General features: G+C 36.9%; 1 protein-coding gene across 3 annotated transcripts in view; it reads left to right on the top strand.

The window, feature by feature from the left end:
- The window catches only part of LOC127803936 (translation factor GUF1 homolog, chloroplastic), a 96,667-nt gene that overhangs the window by 43,445 nt on the left and 33,084 nt on the right, over positions 1 to 20,138 (top strand). For all 3 annotated transcript variants that reach the window (XM_052340584.1, XM_052340583.1, XM_052340585.1), the window contains exons 7-17: positions 135 to 179; positions 300 to 400; positions 5,168 to 5,264; positions 5,545 to 5,616; positions 7,193 to 7,347; positions 7,443 to 7,500; positions 8,426 to 8,506; positions 8,604 to 8,690; positions 11,767 to 11,838; positions 11,942 to 12,076; positions 12,440 to 12,513. In XM_052340584.1, coding sequence (XP_052196544.1) covers positions 135 to 179; positions 300 to 400; positions 5,168 to 5,264; positions 5,545 to 5,616; positions 7,193 to 7,347; positions 7,443 to 7,500; positions 8,426 to 8,506; positions 8,604 to 8,690; positions 11,767 to 11,838; positions 11,942 to 12,076; positions 12,440 to 12,513 — 977 coding nt within the window. The remainder of the gene's footprint in view (positions 1 to 134; positions 180 to 299; positions 401 to 5,167; positions 5,265 to 5,544; positions 5,617 to 7,192; positions 7,348 to 7,442; positions 7,501 to 8,425; positions 8,507 to 8,603; positions 8,691 to 11,766; positions 11,839 to 11,941; positions 12,077 to 12,439; positions 12,514 to 20,138) is intronic.

The following is a 20,138-nucleotide window of genomic DNA, read 5'->3' as shown; positions in this document are numbered from 1 at the left end:
TTTATATTGCACTTCTGAATTAATTGACTGTAACCATGGACACTTCATGATTCCTTATTTGGTAGTATTCTACTGTGGTTAGGACTTGTAGTATTGTTTTATTAAGTTCTAACTTGCCATACTTGCCTTTTCAGGTTGTTGGTTTGGATTGTAGCAGTGCCATCTATTGTTCTGCAAAGGTTGTTTTTGGTTAGTTTGCAGTCTAAGTGAATGCATTTGTGAAGAAAATTGAGGTTATTTTGTGCATGGTTCTATCTGATAAAAGGGGATTAATATTTTATTTTGGTCTTCCTTTGTAGGAGGGTATAGGTATAACTGACATTTTGAATGCCATTGTTAAGAGGATTCCCCCACCTCAGGATACTGCTGAAAGACCTTTAAGGGCTCTAATATTTGATAGGTACCTACGTATGCATCTTAGTTGAACTTTGTTTCATATATTTGATAGTTTTTCTAAATAATTTATTTCGAACTTTTTCTTTCAACTTGAAAAAAAGCTAACTCTTGCATAAGGAATTATACTGAGACAAGAATTCTATCTGATATCCTTTTATGATTGGTTGCTGATAAGGTAATTGTAACAGTGGGGGAGTTAATAACTTAAGCTGAGAGGAGAGCTTTTTCAAGGACATACCTGGTAGTGGTTAGGGGTTAGTTTTTTTTTTTTTTTTTAGATGATCTAGGATAGTTTACTGATGAGACTAATGCATCGAGGTTGACATGAGATATTTTTTAACCATGAATATTTGGGGACATAATGGAACTCACAGGAATGAAATTGCTTTGAGTGTAGTTATACCAGATGCTGGGAAAAGGATACTGTGGAATTATCATTTATTGTCTGCATACCTTGAAGTTGCACTTCCACTTCATTATTGTGTCCTGCTTGACTCCAGAATTTCCTAGACTTAGTAGGTGGATTATTTCTTTAAAATATTTCTTTTACTAGCTAAATTACTGTTCTCATTCTTATTGAATGTCATAACAACTGTAGGGGCAACTTTACCTCTTTTAACCTTAGGTAGATCTTAGGTTAATGAGTGTGAAAATCTAATGCCAGTGGGCTATTTTACTGAAAAAATTGCAGTTAAGTGCATTTTAGGAGAGAAGACTACCCAATTTATGTTGTAGTGTTGCCAAAATTCATGTTACCTTTTTCAGCATTGGCAGACAATCATTATTGATGGGGAAGGTTCCTTTCATATTGATTCTGTCTTCTTTCTTTAGAAAACTTCTCCTTTTCAATGATGATATTCTTTTCTCTATTGTTTTTGAAAGACTTCCATCCTCTTTTCCCAACGGCAACCTTTTTCTTTGGCCTTCTATGGTGCTTGCTCTGCTCCATCAAGTTTGATTGGAGCTGCTTGTTCTCTTCCTTTAGGGTCTCAGGGAGTTCTAAGGTCCCTTAGGAGCAGCAAAGAAACTTACTCCAGTTCAAGAGTTACAGGGAAATTGATATCAAGAATCTGACATTGCAAAGGGCCCAAACCTCTTACATTGCCTCTTCCTTTAGGGTCTCAGGGAGTTCTAAGGTCCCTTAGGAGCAGCAAAGAAACTTACTCCAGTTCAAGAGTTACAGGGAAATTGATATCAAGAATCTGACATTGCAAAGGGTCCAAACCTCTTACATTGCCTCTTTCTTTAGGGTCTCAGGGAGTTCTAAGGTCCCTTAGGAGCAGCAAAGAAACTTACTCCAGTTCAAGAGTTACAGGGAAATTGATATCAAGAATCTGACATTGCAAAGGCCCAAACCTCTTACATTGCCTCTGACAAAAAAGAGTAATTCTATCTATGGCAGAAAGCAAAAAAAAAAAACGCAAGTTGTCAAAGTAAAGAAATAAAGCAAGGAAAGTAGCTCCCCAAGACAAGACCTATTCCAAAAAGTCAGTAACAAAGAGTACAATGATGCGGGAAAACTTTCTACAAAGAGATCAAGAAGAAAAATGGAAATCATCTTTCCATTTACGCTTGGTTTGAGGAATTCAATGGATAAACTCATGCTCAGAACCCCGACAATGGACTGTTGTTAGGGAGGGACTGTTTTTTCTACTCACTAAGAAGAGTGTTTCTTCATTGAACACTGTAAAACCCTTTAATTATGTACTGAAGGCCACTGGATGAGTAATGGAGAACAAAAGGGGAGGAATTTGTGAACAATGAAATTGTGAAGGAAAGTCACTGCTAGTAGTAATGACTTGTCACAATCCATTAGTTCATACTTAATCAATGTCCTAGTATCAAAAGGCACACTTTTCATTGAGCATGTATAACAAAATTGTGTAAAGGGTCCAATGTCTAACAATCAGTTGAGTTCTCTTTGAACCCCTGCAAGTGGTTGCCCATCATGATATCATCTGTTCACCGACTTCACTTGTCTCTGTGGGGGTTGTGTTAGTTTTGAATATAATTTCTTTTGCTGTATTTGTTCAATGAGGAAGCTTGCCTCTTAACCATGAGTTTGATCCCTTGTCTGTGTTGCTAGCTGTCACCTTTGTTAATGAAAAGTTGGCAATGAGGGGGGGCGGCTAGGATCTTCTTCTCAACAGCTCTCCTTGAAGTTCCACTCTACCCCCTAAATAAGTACAACCTTGTTAGCCTACATGAAGATGGGGATAAGGATTAAGGGTTGAATCGTTGAAGCCCCCTTAGGTTTACTGGACACTAGACAAGGGCTAGTTTTGTTATTGTGTAGAGCCAAGTGTAGCATGTTGTAGTAGTAGGCACTTTGAGGCCCCTACCTGGTTACTGTATCACTTCAGTGTTTCAGGTACTGGATATCCTTTTCTATCCATCACAATAGAGCCTTTTATTGGCTGGCAGGAGGGAGGACTAAGCACATTTGAGGGCTTTTCTTGAAGGGTTTGGAGTTTGTCCTTGGGATTTCTTCACCAAAGTAGCTAAGTTTTAGTCAATACTAGTCTATATAATGGTTTACAGACTAATATGTGTTTTGTTTGAGTTTAAAACCTTGCTAAAGGACAAGAGTGCACTTTTTGGAGTATTTCTTAACTCTAATCTTCATCTACTTTGTAAGTTCTTCCCCTTCATTTCATGTGCAAAGCATGTAGAGGATGACATTTGGATGGTTATGCATGTGTGATCCATATTTAATTATGTTTCTTGTTAGTGTCATGTGGTTTGACATTTATAGTTATGTACATGTGTCCTAAGATGAGAATACCTACCATCTTAGTTAGATTGTTTGTGGCTTGGTATTTCAAGATGAGAAACCAAGGGGTTATCATCTTGAAAGAATGGTTTGAGATTGAGAAGCCTTGTTGTGGTTTAGAAAAATGGTTGGGATGCATTTCATGTTTTGTGTGTACAAGTGGACTTACTGAGATGTCGAGCTCATCCTTGCATTCTAACAATTTCCAGATGAACAAGGAAATGAGAACAATGAAGCTTGACAGAAAGCCTAGGGGTTGCATGTTTTATTTTGAAGTAGATCATGAAATATTGATGTATGAATGTTATATTTGATAGTTTGTAAAGGCCTTAGGAAGACTTGTATTCTTTGTCATTTTTTGGTTTTATGGTAGAGGAAGGCTTTACTGAAGTATGTTTGAGGTGGATCATCCTTCCACTTTTTGTGGGCAAATGTGGTTGATCTGGGAGAAATGGGTCTTTGAGATCATGTTCTGGTTTTTGAATCTGTTCATATGGCTGCAGTGTTGTGGTGATTTCAGTCTCATATTTCCAGGAACAGTGTGGTGATATCTGTTTTATATTTGGGTGTGTTGAATTCTCATCGTAGCCTGGTGGTGATTTCTGTTGTCACTGCAGGTGTGGTTTTAGCATCTCATTCTTTGTTTAGTTCAGGTTTTCTTGGGGTTTCTTCATCTTGTATAGGGATGTTTGTATTGACGCTTCTAGTGGCCACCTTGATTTTATGCATTAATATAGTATACTCAAATCTTCTTTCCAAAAAAAAGGGTAGAGGATAAGCTCAGGATGATTCATTTTTGAATTCTGTTAGTTTTTGAGAAATGGTCAAGTTTAAACAAGTATGAACTTCCTTGCACTTTTAAATAAAGTAAATGACTTTGAAATGGTGATTTTGAAGTGGAAATGGGTCAAATGCTTCCTAAAGATCATTTGGATAATGTTAAAGTGGGTAAAGAATATGTGGTTAAATGTTTCGAGGGCCGAAAACCACGTTTTTTCGATGCAGTATTTTATTTCGATATATACTAGGTCTATTTCTAAATAGCATGTCTGGAGAACTCACTGTTTGGGGACATCTATTTCAAAATAGACTGGCAGATTCAAAGATGGTATTCCTGAAAACAATTTCTAAATAGGGATGCCTATTTTGAAATAGAAGCTTTCTTTACTTAAAAACAACACTCTTTTAAGGGTCTGTTTTGAAATAGGCTAGTTCCTATTCAAAATAGATCCTATTTTTCAAGAAAATGGTTTTCTCAATTTGAAATAGGTCCCATTCTTGGGTATGAAGTTCAATGAAATGGATTTTCAGAGACTTCAATGGGTTAAATGAGTGGGGTTGAGTGATAAAAGCTCACATGTTTTTATTTAAAAATGATAACTATACATCCATGGTTTTAGATGGACGAAACACAAAGTTCTTGTCTCGGACATGTGCTGTTTAACCAGGCAGTAAGTGAAACCACAGGATTTTCCAAATTCGTAATTCTTCTGTGTGACCCTGTTGGTCATGAAATATGGGAATACGGATTGGTAAAAATCCCATATTTCCAATAATTATTATAAATGAAGCATGGCCCTTACACTACCCTATCCTTCAAAGCATTCATTTCTATCCATGTTGCAACTGATTGGTGAGCTATGTGTCTGATGCACAGGGAGCTGGTTTTGGTCCCCAGATTCACTCATGGAAACATTCCAGCTAGTGGCAATCAATCAAGGATGCAAACTTGCTGTTCCTTCTTTCAATTTCACTTTCATACAGTTCAACTTATTTAAACTCTGTTACTGCAAATAATTGGTCATATCTACCAAACTGATTCTACTTGAGCACCTAAAATTCTGCTGTCCAGTCCTTTTTTTTCTTCCTCTTGAAATACAACCTGCAGTACTATAGTTTTATCTACAATTTTTTTTGTAGTGTTATATCATTTCTTTCACTTTGCCTTTGACTCCCCCCTCCTTTTCGTTTACTTGTTTCCATAAATTGTTTTTGCAGTTATTATGATCCATATAGGGGTGTTATTGTATATTTCCGGGTTAGTGATGGGAGTATAAAGAAAGGAGACAGAATCATTTTCATGGCCAGTAAAAAGGTAACTACTTTATCTGAGTCCCATACTAAATGGTAATATGGGAAAATGAGAATTGATTGATTTATCTCTGGAAATGGTTCCATGTATTAAACTGGAGAAATTAGATTGTAGAGCAATTTGCAAATGATGAAATAATTATGATGACAAATTGTTATTATTTCTCTGGGGTGCCATTTACTGTAATTTTTTTTTTCCTTTTTTAAACTAAAAAATTGTTTTAGCTGTCTACATGACACGGCATTTTCTGCCTACTGGCAAACAATGTGGTTACATAATGCAGGATTATTTTGCTGATGAAATTGGAGTTCTCTCACCCAATCAGTTGCAAGTTGATGAACTCTATGCTGGTGAGGTAAAGAATTTATCTTAATGATGAGTTTATGAACATAATTTCTCTTATCTTTGTTTTTTTAATGCACATTGTACCTTAGTGGTTTCATTTTGTAGTTTTGTTCTTGTAAAAGCTTATAGATGAAATGATGCTCAACGCCTTTTAAGTCCTAATATCCTTCAGAAGTAACATTTTCGGTTGATGTTTGGAAATCTCGATTGATTGTTTAAGACAAACATGTTTCAATGATACAATATTCTTTCTTTCTTTCTTTTGATTGATGCATAATAGAGGGAAGAATGGAGAATACATTAGATAGGGCCACCTCCTATTCTATGTGCGTTAATGTGAATACAGACAGTTGTACCCCTATAATCTCTACTAACTCAAATACACACACGTGCACTCAGAAAACACCCACCCACCCACATGCAGTTTACACTGCCTCCTAACTTTAAAAGCTTAAGAGCGAAACTTCATTAAGACTCAATCTTTAAGCACCAACATATCAAGATGCAAGTTGACCCAGGATAAGACCTACCCTCTGAGGAAACCGATCTGCTGAATGGAAATTGCCCTTTCCAACATTCTGGCTTTCAAAATAACTGAAGACCTCCAATCCCAACAAGTAGGAAACCTAGAAAAAGATTAGGCACCACGCACAGAGCCAAAGACCCAAACCAAGCAAAAACCCCACTCAATTCAATGTGTCCCATTCCTCTTGAACTGCCCGCTCATGATCAATACTAGCCTTTAAAACAACAGCCTCATCCTTAGCCGACTGACCCAAGGCTCTCCCAATGAACCAAGTTGCCCTGGCCTCAGCCACAATTTCTGAAGAAACGTCCCAAAATCCCTCAGATCTGCCATGGTCCAGATGAAAGTCAAAACTTCCTGCCTCTGATTTTTAAGATTCAAATTGTTTGAATTCTGAGAAACCTCATCTGGTGTAGAAATAACCATACTTTTTGAGGGCTTAATGTTCTGCATCTTCCTTTTCCATTTATTTCTCTGATTGGTGATACAGGTAGGCCTTAGCTTTCTTCTCTTGGACTTCAGAAGATTCGCCCTTCCCTGGCTGAACCTTCTGTTGTTGATGGCCAGACAACCTGAGCTCCTGTCTTCTAGAAGCAACTGAACCTTATCAGACCAGTAGAAATCAGAAAGATGAGGCTTTAGACCTCTCCATTGCTGCAAGATATTGCAAATCAGAATGCCCAAAGCTTGAAAAGAAAAAACAAGCCCATCTGTTAAAGAGACACAGAAGAGAGACCCATAGCCCCTTCACAAGCCCCATCCTTGTAAATGGTAAATATATTTTTATGGAGAATTTTTAACCACCAACTTGTTTAGGACTTTAATCTCTTAGTGGGTTGGCCACGCTCTCTTTTATAAACTGTGTAGACATATTCAAGTGTTTAATTAGATTGAGTGATCAGTAAGGTCTGAATGCAAAACTATGATATGCTTTGTCAGCATATTGAATTGTTACATCACTTACTCATCCTAAAGTTTTAATTAGACAAGGGGTGAATTTTGTCCTTTATATAGTTATTTATACTCATAGCATGTTTTATATTGTTTTCTACTGTTATAGGTGGGTTACCTTTCAGCTTCGATAAGATCGGTAGCAGATGCTAGGGTTGGTGACACTATTACTCACTACAGTGGACGGGCAGAACAATCATTGCCTGGATATAAAGAAGCCACTCCAATGGTATTCTGTGGCCTGTTTCCCGTTGATGCTGACCAGTACTGAACTTTTTCTTAATCTTTTGTATCATTTATTAAATTTTAGATTGAAATCTTATGTGTCCCATCTTGCACCTCATCCATTGCTGTTGTAGGTTTCCTGAGTTACGTGATGCATTGGAGAAGCTGCAACTTAATGATTCTGCATTGAAGGTTAGTATACTGATTTTTATTTTTTGTTTGTTTGTTTAAAGTATTCTTAATCAGGAGGGTAAAATGGTAATCCTGCTTTTGCAAGTCATAATACATGTATCAGAACATTCTCAATCAGGACCTGCTTCTTCTCTTTCACATTCACACATATTTTTCTTACTTCTATTTACTTCTTTCTCTTTTAACCTCTTTTATTCTTATATGCTGCTTGGGTTTGATATCAGAGCTTGTTTACAAGAAGTCCTCAAAGCTATGGTCTAATGTCCTCCCATTTAAGTTCCATCATTTTATATTTGTTCATTTGGAATCTATATTGTTTAGTTTCAATCTAACAGTTGCTTTTGCTTGAGTTTTTATTCTTACCAAATAACAGTTTGAAATATTTTAGGAATTTGAAAAAGCACAATGTGACTGTAATAACTTCAGAGTTTCAGTAGATACCCTTCTACATTTCTTGCAAGAGCTTTTTTTTCCCTATGGCATGAAATATGGCATGTTCTCCTGTTCGCTCTTCCCCCCCCACACCCAAAACCACGTCTTTACTTCCCACCAAAATTCATAGTGGTTGCAAATGGGGCACCTAGATTAGCTGCAGCTCATTCTCTTCAACAGCCAACTTGTGAGAGACTTGGGGTTCTACCCACTGCTTGGGCAAATAAATTTCGTGTTCATTTCTATCTTTAGAGTTTAAATTTTGTTTCTGAGATCATCTTATGGATAAATTTCATAGAAATTCTGTATTTGAGCTTCACTTTTAGAAAATCGTAAAGGCATTAGCTTTATAAATTTCTGAATGCAACATCCAATCCTCACACTTTGATGGATTTGCATCTAGATCACATTATCACCCTTAACTTCAATATTGTATCCACTGATTTTGTTTGTTTGTCACTATAGTTCCCCACTTTTAATGTTAATGTTGCAGTTTGAACCCGAAACATCAAGTGCAATGGGTTTTGGCTTTAGGTGCGGTTTTTTGGGGCTTCTACACATGGAAATTGTTCAGGTCTCATATTATAGTGTTTTTGGTTTCTTTGCAATCTCATTTCATGTCCCAGTGGTTAATACTTGAGTTGTTTGCTGATGCAGTTTTATTTTTGCAGGAAAGGCTTGAAAGGGAATATAATTTGACACTAATAACTACAGCACCAAGTGTTGTATATCGAGTGAACTGCATTGATGGTGAAACTGTAATGCCAAACTTGAGTCTCATTCTTTTGCATAATGCCTTTTTTAAAAATTTTTGGAGGCCCTGTACTCAAGCCTCATGGGCCTCTTCTGTTGGGTTGAATGTGTTGTTGGGCCAGGTCCTGATTCTGTGGGTTATGTTGAAAATTATTTAGGCCAATGCTGTTGGACTGGGCATTTGGTTACAATTTTTTTTTTTTTTTTATTTAATTGCTGGGTGGTTACACTTCAGAACACATAGTATTGTATGTTCCAAGTACCATTTTTCATACTGCAACTATCTGTGTTCTAGGAAATTAGTGCAGTTTAGTGAACTTGTCACGACCCAAAAGTGGAGGGCTTGACAGGCACTGTTCCCTAATAGGAGTTTGGGCCCCACTAGGGATTAGGAAGACTCAGACTATATAAAGCTGAAGCTAACTTGCATCCATCATATAAACAACAACAACAACATATCCAGCCTTTATCCCACTATGTGGGGTCGGCTACATGAATTATAGATTTCCATATATTTCTGTCTTTTGTCATATCCTCATTTAGATCCATATATTTCATATCAAATTTTAATGTCTCTCCCAAAGTCTTCTTGGGTCTATCTCTACCTCTTTTTGTGACTAATTGTTCCATTTCATCAACTCTCCTCACAGGAGCGTCTCTTAGTCTCCTTCTCACATGACCAAACCATCTTAGTCTAGTCTCTCTCATCTTCTCCTCGATTGGCACTACTCCTACCTTATTACGAATAACTTCATTTCTAATTTTATCCTTTCTTGTATGTCCGCACATCCATCTTAACATCCTCATCTCCGCTACACTCGTCTGTTGCTCATGCTGGTATTTGACTGCCCAACATTCTGAGCCATACAACAAGATTGGTTTTATAGCTGTCCTATAAAATTTTCCTTTCAATTTTAATGGGATTTTACCATCACATAACACCCCCGATGCATTTCTCCATTTTAGCCAACCTGCCTTAATTCTATGTGCGACATCCTCGTGGATTTCTCCATCTTTTTGAATCACTGATCCCAAATATCGAAAATGGTCTTTTCTTTGTAAGATTTGGTCTTCTAATTTTATTATAACATCATCCACTCTTGCATTTTTACTAAATTTGCATTCCATATATTCTGTTTTCTTTCTACTTAATTTAAATCCATTAGATTCTAAATTGTTTCTCCACAACTCAAGCTTAGTGTTCACTCCTTCTTTTGTTTCATCCACCAACACTATGTCGTCTGCAAATAGCATACACCATGGCACATCTGTCTGAATATCTTTAGTGAGTTCATCCATTATATATGATACCAAAAATAAATAAATGAGACAAAATGTATAACTGAATAATCTCATGTATTGATAATTAAATATCCTGTTAACAGAATAGATTGAACATCCAATAAGGCTGATAAATGACATCATTTTTAACATCCAGTAAGGCTGAAGTTGCAAATGGTTGCAATAGCCGTATGTAGCCCACCAAGTTTATGGATGTCATACTTCATGTACAGCTATTCAAATTCCATTGTGTAATCTTCTTGCCAATTGTGCTTTGAAAGGAATTTATGCGTGAGCTCTTGACACATTTTATCCAACCTTTGCTCTTGCTTTGGCCTTATTGTTTCTTGAGGTTTTCCCACCAGATTGAGGCATGCTTCCTCAGTTTAATGGCCACAATTATAACTTGCTTGTCCTCTGGAATGTCTTTGATCTTGAAAACATGTGCAATAGTATGAAGCCAATTAATGAAATCATCAGGTTGTAATCTTCCGTCAAACTTGGGAATATCAACCTTGATCCCTAAGTCTGGAGACTAACAGTTATTAGTTCATTGATGTTGATGAGGTGCATCTTCATTGGTAAAATGGTAGGCAAAGGGATTATTAGTTTCTGCCTCACTGCTCAAATGATTCCTTCCAGAATTTTCATCTCTACTTCAATTTTGGAAGTCTCTGTATGCTTCAAGACACTGTTGCTATTGATGATCTGTCTTTGCAATTCTTTCATCTCAATTTTTTGAAGATTCCTCTGTCAAGCATTTTGGAGGCGTTGTGATGAAGTGCATAATAGCTCAAACAGCATAAGTAGAATATGAGAAAATGAAGCTCAAAATGAACTTTCCAGGCCCAAAATTGATGGCCAGGACACAATGTTGATTGGCACTGGAGCAATAGATGATGCAGAAATTTCTATCTTCTTGTAGAAGATTTAGCCAATCTAATTCCAAAGCATAGGCAGTATAGCCAAACCAACTACAAGAGTATAGGGGACTGAGCCAGACCAATTATAGGAATTAAAATATAGGCAACTAAACCAGACCAATTACAAGACTTAAAACATAGGTGGCTTAGCCAGCCCAATTACAAGAATTAAAATATACACAAGTAAGCCAGACTAGTTACAGGAACCAAACTTAGGCAGTTGAGCTAGACCAAATACCAGAGCCGTACCAGCTGGAGTAGGGATGTCTTTATGATGTCAATCTTAACAAGGTTAATAACCCTACTACAACTAATATTAGCCAAATCACCACTTTGAGAGGCCACCTCAAGGATACAAAATGCTCACACTTTAGGAATCCTCAACTAGGATAAGATTTCAAGGATAAACCTTATATTTATAGAACTCAAATATATTCTCAAAAGGTGTCTGACAAGTAATCCAAGATAGAAGTCTGAAAGGAGTGTGGTCTTCTTTCCTTCCAATGTGGAATTCATTTAAAAAGAGTGTAGTGTTGCTTCTACTGAATATGGGATTCTTAGATTAGATAACCCCTATGTTCCTACATCAGTTATAGTCTAGTCCAACGGTGTTATCCCACAAGTTAGACATTGCCTAAACCAATTGGCTACTAAAAGCATGTCAACTTTGGGTTACCTTCATATTTCCTACAGATTTTGTTGATCTATTTTTTGATCCTTTGTTGCAACTTCTTTATTTAGTATTGTAGCATATACAATGAACTTGTCGTTTTTTCTTAGTTTGTTATAATATATGCCAATTTAGCTCTACTGATTTTTTAAGTATGAGTACGATTCATCATAAGGGGAAGTGTGACTCTCAATGTTGTTGATGTAGGTTGAATGTTCAAATCCATCCCTGCTTCCTGAATCTGGAAAAAGGAGGTCAATTGAAGAGCCATTTGTGAAGGTTATGTATTATTGTCTGTATGATTTCCTTCTAGATAGTACTAACAAAATTTGTATTCCAAGTTTTGTTTGTGGAAATCATATGCTTTTACATATATCTACAGATAGAGATGCTTACTCCCAAAGATTATATTGGTTCATTGATGGAGCTTGCTCAAGATCGACGAGGAGAGTTCAAAGAAATGAAATTTATTACAGAAGCTAGAGCTTCCATCACATACAACTTACCTCTAGCAGAGGTATCTTCATGCTGTTTTAATTTCTTTGTTTTGACAACAATTTATGCATCTATGCTTAGTGTATTTCTCACACCCTCGGTTAGATTATCCATTTTTCTTCTTTTTTTTTTTGTTATAATATCCGTTTTTCTTCTTCTGTCCACTCCCTGAACACTCATCTGGTAGGATTTTTTTTTTCTATCTTTTGGGGATGTTCTATCCTGTGGTGAATGTTCTTTTTTGGGTTTCTTTTTTTTTTTTTTTTTATGCTTTCTAGTAGTTTTTTTTTCTTATAATTAAATCGCTGCCTTTCTATAAAAAAAAGAAAAAGAAATCTATTTATGTTTCCAGTGCTTTATTTCTTATTTGTAATTTGCACTGCAGATGGTAGGGGATTTTTTTGATCAGATGAAGTCAAGAAGTAAGGGTTATGCTAGCATGGAATATTCTTTTGTTGGGTATGTTGAACTAAAAATTATTTTGTATGAGCGCCTCTGTGTTACATAATTGCAAAACATGTATGTTAGCATTTGTTAATATTCTTTCTAAATAACCATTAATTGAAACCTCAAATGGTTGTCATCTGAGTACATATTGAATGTCTGTGTCAAAAAACAAAAAGTTTATGTAAGAATTAGGTCAGTTTATAAAATTTAGTTCATTTTCCTATTCTAATTTTTCTTCTGTCTGATGATATGTTTTTTCATTTTTAGATGTTAACATTATTGTCATAGACTAAAGATAGAATAGCTTCCAAGTATCGGGAATTTAGGATGGTAAAAAATTTGTTGTTAAATTTAAATTTTTTTACTTGACTTCTTATTTGCTAAAATGTCATGGAGAACATTCAATGTGAAACACAAATGGAAATAAGTATGGGACAATTCAATGTCTACAGTCTCTTGTGAATTTTATGGCTCAAGGGTTTCATTTTTTATTCTTCTTCCGTGCAACATGCGAATATACCTCGAAAAGAGGCTTGCATTTTGGTGTTAGGCATACATTGGGCATTCATATAATGATATCTTTTTTTCTCCCTTTTATTATTATTGCAGAGACCCTGATGGATACCTTAACATATAGGTATCAATTTTTTAGGGATCCAAGTTTCTTTTAGGCTGAAAGGTCATTTTAGCTCCAAATTTCTTTTAGGCCAAAAGGTCAATGTAGCCACTGTACTATGTATGTATAGCAATTTCATATCTTACTTTTTTTGGGTTAGTTTAACACTTGAACTTTTAAAATGACCAATTTCATACTCACTATAGTCAAATACCTATATGAGCAAAAGATGAGCGTAGCAGAGATGAAGATGCTAAGATGGATATGCAGCTATATAAGAAAAGATAAAATTAGAAATGAAATTATTCGTAATAAGGTAGGAGTAGTGCCAATTGAAGAGAAGATGAGAGAGACTAGACTAAGATGGTTTGGTCATGTGAGAAGAAGACAAAGAGACGCTCTTGTGAGGAGAGTTGATGAAATGGAACAATTAGTCAAAAAAAGAGGTAGAGGCAGATCCAAGAAGATTTTGAGAGAGACATTAAAGTTTGATACGAAGTGTAAGGGCCTAAATGAAGATATGATAAAAGATAAAAATACATGGAAGTCTAGAATTTATGCAGCCGACTGGGATAAAGGCTGGATATGTTGTTGTAGTCAAATAAGATCTTGGCTAACAGTTAGCTGAAAGTTTGTTTGCCACATCAATACTAGATATGAAAGTGGCAATTTTTCAAATCTGAAGTCTAGTGGCAATGGTTATTTGGTGTGCTTGGCTAAATGAATATTAAATTTGAAGTCTAGTGGCAATGGTTACTTGGTGTGCTTGATTTGTGGGCTATATTACATCTGCTGGTGATTTTACCTAGTTCACACTTGAATGGTAGTTGGTGAAGGTTCCTTTATTAGCCAAAGACAGTAGTACTAAATTATTTAATTAACCACAATCTAGAGAACAAATAAGGTGATGTAATATTTGTGCTTTAGGGTTAAACACAATAAGAAAAAATATTAGATCACCTTATTTGGACTATTGAGCAATAATTGAATTTTCCTTCTATTGAAGGAAACCCACAGCTACTATCCTTTGGGTGCGCATTGAGCAATTTCATGGGACACGCCTAATGGTCCACAACCCAAGCACACTAGGTAATCTTTGCCACAAGAGTTCAAATTTAATACCCATCTAGCAAGGAGATTTTAATTGGATTATTTAGCACTAAATTTTTATCATACTGAGAATAACAAGTGTGGAAATTTCTTATGTCAGAACAATTTTAATTAATTTGAAAATAATTTTTTATTTTATTTTATTTCTTCTCCACAACAAAATAATTTTAATGTTATATTTTATTTTTTTATTTTTTAGGCCAGTTTTAACACTTGAGCACTTAAAAGGGGTTTCTTTCATACCCGTTGCTGATGTGGCAAGCACACTTTCAGGTCACTGTTAAGATCTTAGCTCACTGTTAGCGCACCCCCCCCCCCCCCCCCCAAAAAAAAAAGTATAGGTATAAGACTGGCCATATGCATATAGTACAAGCAGTAAGCTGACCTTTTGTCCTTTCTTTTATAAATTTTGGAAAGCTTGAATTTAGAGTTCATAAAACAAAATTTAGTTTTATGGATGTGAATGAAAAAGATGTAGCGATTTGTTATTTGCCCTTGACAGCCAAACCAAAAGTGAAAGCCCTAATGTTCATGTTAAGTGTAGAGAAACCCTAGGAATAGACCAGAGACATAACATGAGAGAGAGAGAGAGAGAGAGAAACAATATCTCGAGCAAAACTCTTATTCAAAGAATCACAAAATGAAAGTTACATATACAAAGAGACTGTGAGCTACTTATATAGGCAACTTGCTTAACGGAAAGAAGAATACCGCCTGTACTAGAAAGCATCAATAATCAAAACATAACAACAACTGCAAACTACATCAATTAAACGTAAACATAACAGGAACAACAAACTGTTTGTTACTGCCTATACTAGAAAGCATCAATAATCAAAACATAACAACAACTACAAACTACATCAATTAAACATAAACATATCAAAAACAACAAACTGTTATAACAAACTATTAGATGCTTTCACACTCCCCTTCAAATCAGACTCCGTAGAAGTCAAGAACTTTGTGGATGAAAGTGCAACAGCTGTAACAGTCTTTAAATCAACACACACATGTGACACTTTTAAACCAAGTCTCTTACACAAAAATTGAAATCGGTCTCTAGGCAGTCCTTTAGTAAGAATATCTGCCACTTGATCAGATGTTGGAACATATCTGATTTCTACTTCACCACATTCAACTTTCTCCCGCACAAAATGAACATCGATTTCAACATGCTTTGTCCTAGAGTGAAACACTAGATTCTCTGCCATGCTCTTAGCAGCCAAGTTGTCACTCCATACGATTGGAGTGGACACATAAGGATATCCCAACTCAACAAATAAGGATTTCAATCACATGAGGTCAGCCACACCAATAGCAATTGCCCGATATTCGGCCTCTCCAACAGATCTAGTAACAACAAACTACTTCTTGGACCCCCGCATGATAAGATTTTTGCCAAAATAGACACAAAAACCGCTAGTCGCCTAGTGACCTTGTAACCAACATGATCTGCATTTGTATAAGTCACTAAGGACTAGTCATTCGGTGAAGGAGTAAAGACCAAACCCATACCAATAGTGCCTTTAAGATACCGAAATAACCTCTTACATGCTGACCAATGTTGAGACTTAGGACAAGACAAGAATTGGCTCAACTTGTTCACTGTAAATGCTATATCTGGGCGTGTATAAGTGAGATATTGCAGTGAACCAATTAAAGTTCTATACAAAGATGGATTAGGAAAGGGATCTCCATCATCAGTCAATGAAACTCCAGTAGCCATAGGTGTGCTGCATGGCTTACAGCTTTGCATGGCTGCCCTTTTTAACAAATCAATCACATACTTAGACTTAGTAAGATAAAGGCCACTGCCATCCCTATAGGCTTCAAACCTTAGAAAATAATTCACAGAACCTAGGGTCTTGAGAGCGAATTGTGTGTCCAAATCATGAATGCACGAACTAAAAGCTGTTGAATCCGATCCAGTGAACAGTATGTCATCAACATAGACTAGAACAAAGAGCGCATAAGTAGTTGTCCTTTTAATAAACAAAGATGCATATGATATAGACCTTACAAAACCCCAAGATTGTAAGATAGCTCTCAGTTTTTGAATACTAGGCTCGAGGGGCCTGCTTAAGTCCATAGAATGACTTATTCAATCGACACACGAGTAGGAGACTGATTATCTACAAATCCTTCAGGTTGAGCCATATAAACAGTTTCATTCAAGTCTCCATTAGGAAATGCATTGTTAACATCCACTTGTTGTATATCCCAACCAAAATTTACTGCTAATGAGAATAATACTCTAATAGTGGGGGCCTTAACTACTGGACTAAAGGTCTCTGCATAGTCCACACCAGGTGTTTGATGAAAGCCTTTGGCCACCAATCTAGCCTTATATTTTAGAATTGATCCATTGGCATTGTATTTCACCCAGAACACCCACTTACAACCAAGTTCATATCCTTTGAAAAGGGAACCAAATCCCAAGTATGATTTCTATGCAAGGCTGAATACTCTTCGTTCATGGCCTTAACCCATTGTGAGTCTAAAAGAGCCTCATGAACAGAACTAGGTTCATTGTTACTCACGAAGGTATGATGTGAAGAGGTTACAAGTTGTTTGGCTTTAGACCTAGTGAGCATAGGATGAATTGAAGGGGTTGGAACAGCCTTGTATTTGGACAAAGGAGAAATAATGGTTGGTGATTGAGTGGGTAAACGCTGTAACGTAGATGAAGTGGACGGAGTTATGGCCTGAGAACTGGTAGTTATAGATGGAGTACCAGCCTGATTTGAAGCCAGAGGGGACTGTGCTACTTGAGGACATTTTGAAGAAATAGGAGAAGTAATAATAGGTTGAAGAAAATCAGTAGAATACCCCAAAAATGATGACGACACAGCTTTAGGAGTAGAAGAAGAGATTGGAAATAGAGTAAGAAAAGGAAACTCATTGTGGAAGCATAAGTATTTGTGTTTGCTTTTTGTTATGTCTGTTTGTTTTATCAGCTTGTTTTAGTCTTATGCTTATATGTTAGTTAGGCGCATAGGCGCTGTTTTATTTCTGAAGGTGTCTCGCTATTATATATAGCTGCACCTCTTGTTTGTAAAGAATTATTCTGATCAGTGAATTAACCGAGAGTCTCCTTTCTTCCTTTTCGTAATTTCATTTCTTTGTGCCCTAGCCTTGCAATTTGATTTCTCTGCATCTCCTCGTAATTTCATTCCTTTTCGTAATTTCATTGCTTTTTCCTATGCAGAGAATTCGAATTTCATTAGATGGTATCAGAGCCAATGGCCTGTAATTCGAATTCTTCCTCTGCATCTCCTCGTAATTCCTCCTCATCACTAGCCTTGCAATTTGATTTCTCTGCGGTGGCAAAAGCATTCAGTTTCATTCCAATCAAGCTCGATTCGAGCAATTACATATTTTGGAAAGCGCAGATTCTTGCGACTCTTCGCGCGTTTGATTTAGTGCCTTTCGTTAATAAGATGTCTCCACCACAAAAGTATCTGGTGAATTCAGATTCAACACCGTTAGATGGTGCAGTTGTTGATGAAGTTAATCCAAAGTATCTGACCTGGATGAGGTCAGATCAATTGCTGCTCGGATGGCTGTTCTCCACAATCGAAAAGGACGTTCTCGCACAGGTGATTCACTCTGAATCATTTGCTGAGGTATGGAGTTCCTTAGAGAATCTTTATTCTCGACAAACTATTGCTAAGTCCTTCCAGTTAAAACAGCAGCTACGATCTCTTAAGAAAGGCGCAATGTCTGTGAATGATTATGTTCTCAAGATTAAAACTATAGGACATTCATTAGCTGCAATTGGAGAACCTTTAGATGATAAGGAATTGCTGCTTTCTATTCTAAATGGACTCAATCACAACTATGAAACAGTTGTCAGCTTAATAACCTATCAAATGGATGAGATCAATATAGAGAAGGTGCAGTAGTTGTTGTTAATGCATGAATAAAGGTTGTCATCTAAGAATTCACCTTTGGTTGCTTTTAATTTTGATTTAGATCTACATATGACCTTTGCAAAAACTGTTAATGTTGCACAATCAGCTAGAACTGGTGAATTTGTTGCTAATAGAGGAGGTTTCATGCCTAGTGGAGGAGGTTTTATTAACAAAGGAAGAAGAGGACGAGGTAGATTTTCAAATAGAAGAATTTATTGTCAGCTATGTGGAAAACCGGGGCATTTTGTTGACAAATGCTACCATAGGTTTGATAGGAACTTTCAACGAATGCCTAATCAAGGTTTTGGTCAGTTTAATAATGGTGGTAAGCCAGATTCTAAGGCATTTATGGCTGCCTTTAGTGGTTCTAATGGAGCTTACATGAATGATTTAGGATCAGTTTCAGGTGGTGCTTACTATAGTAATTTTTCTTCTCCACAACCTGATAATCTGTCTCATTCCTCAGCATCGATTGCGGATCCTGCTTGGTTTGTTGATTCTGGTGCAACAAACCATATCACCTTTAACCTAAACAATCTTTCTATCCATGCTCCTTATACTGGTGATGACAAAGTGACCATAGGAAATGGTAAGACTTTACCTATCTCAAATATTGGTTGTAGCAATTTATACACTCACCAACAACCTGTTTCTATCATTTCTTTACCCAATGTTTTGTGTGTTCCTAGTATGCAAAAGAACTTACTTAGTGTTTCACAACTCATTTGTGATCACAATGTTATTGCTGAATTTCATGTTACTTCTTGTTTGATTAAGGACAAGGATTTCGGGAAAGTGCTACTTCAGGGAGGTCTTAAGGATGGATTATATTGGCTGTCACTAGCTCTTGCTCCTGGTGATTCCAGCATTTCTGTTCATCCTCATTCTTCAAATGTCCATTTGTTGTCAAATGTTTCAGCTTTTTCCAGTTGTAATAAACCTGGCTCATTTGTTCATGAGCAGAAGCCTTCAAATACTCAATGTAATACTGTTAGTTTACAATGGCATGCCAAATTAGGGCATCCATCATCAAATGTATTGAGAATAGTAGTGAACTAAAACGCAGCCTAGGCGGAGCCAAGGCGTTAGGCCGCCGTTGGCCGCCACGATTATGGCCAAATTGGCCACCTTAGGCGCCAACGCGGCTAATCGGTACCGGGCGGCGCCTAGGCGGCCAAGGTGGACGCCTAGCTGCGCGAACCCCCTGGCCGATTATGGCCTAACCGGCTGCATGAATGGATTAGTATAAATTTATTAGGGTTTTGTTTCCCCTTACCCGTTACCCCTTCTCTCTCACGCGCACTGCCACCGACAATCTGTTGCAGAGTCGTCGTCGCCTCTCTCGTGCTCGCACGCAACCACCGTCTCTTGCAGTTGCAGAGTTGCCGTCGCCGCCGTCTCGTGCTCGCACACCGTCGCCGTCGCCTCTCTCGTGCTTGCTCGCACATCTTCCTCACCCACCCTGTGCCTCCTCTGGTAAGCCTGTTGCCTCTCTCGTGCTCGCACGCCGCCACCATCTCTTGCGTTGTTGGTTCTTGATCTTCTTCCTCCGCCGAGTGTTTTTGTTGCAGCTGCTTGCTGTTGCTGTTGGTTGTAATTTGTTGCTTGTATTTTGTTGAGTTGTTCTTCCTCCACCAAGTGTTGTATTTGTTGCTTGTATTTTGTTGAGTTGTTCTTCCTCCACCAAGTGTTGTATTTTGTTATTGTTGTATTTTGTTATTATGTCTTTATTTGATTCTATTATTTTTAATGCCTATAAATTGTGTTTCACAAAGTCTAAACTCTAAATTTAATAATCTATATTAATATTTCATAATCTTTGTTTAATTTATATGTGTATTTGAGATAATATGAATTTTAATTTGTATGTACATTTAGAATAATATGAATTTTAATTTAAAAAATAGCAATTTTTCTAGGCCCCGCCTAGTCCCCGCCTAGGCGCTAGGCCCAGCTTGGTGCCTAACTAGCGCTTAGCGAGTTTTAGAACACTG

The sequence above is a fragment of the Diospyros lotus genome, chromosome 6 (assembly GCF_014633365.1).
Source record: "Diospyros lotus cultivar Yz01 chromosome 6, ASM1463336v1, whole genome shotgun sequence".
In the NCBI taxonomy this organism is placed as follows: Eukaryota; Viridiplantae; Streptophyta; class Magnoliopsida; order Ericales; family Ebenaceae; genus Diospyros; species Diospyros lotus.
This window is presented reverse-complemented; position numbering and strand designations above follow the sequence as displayed.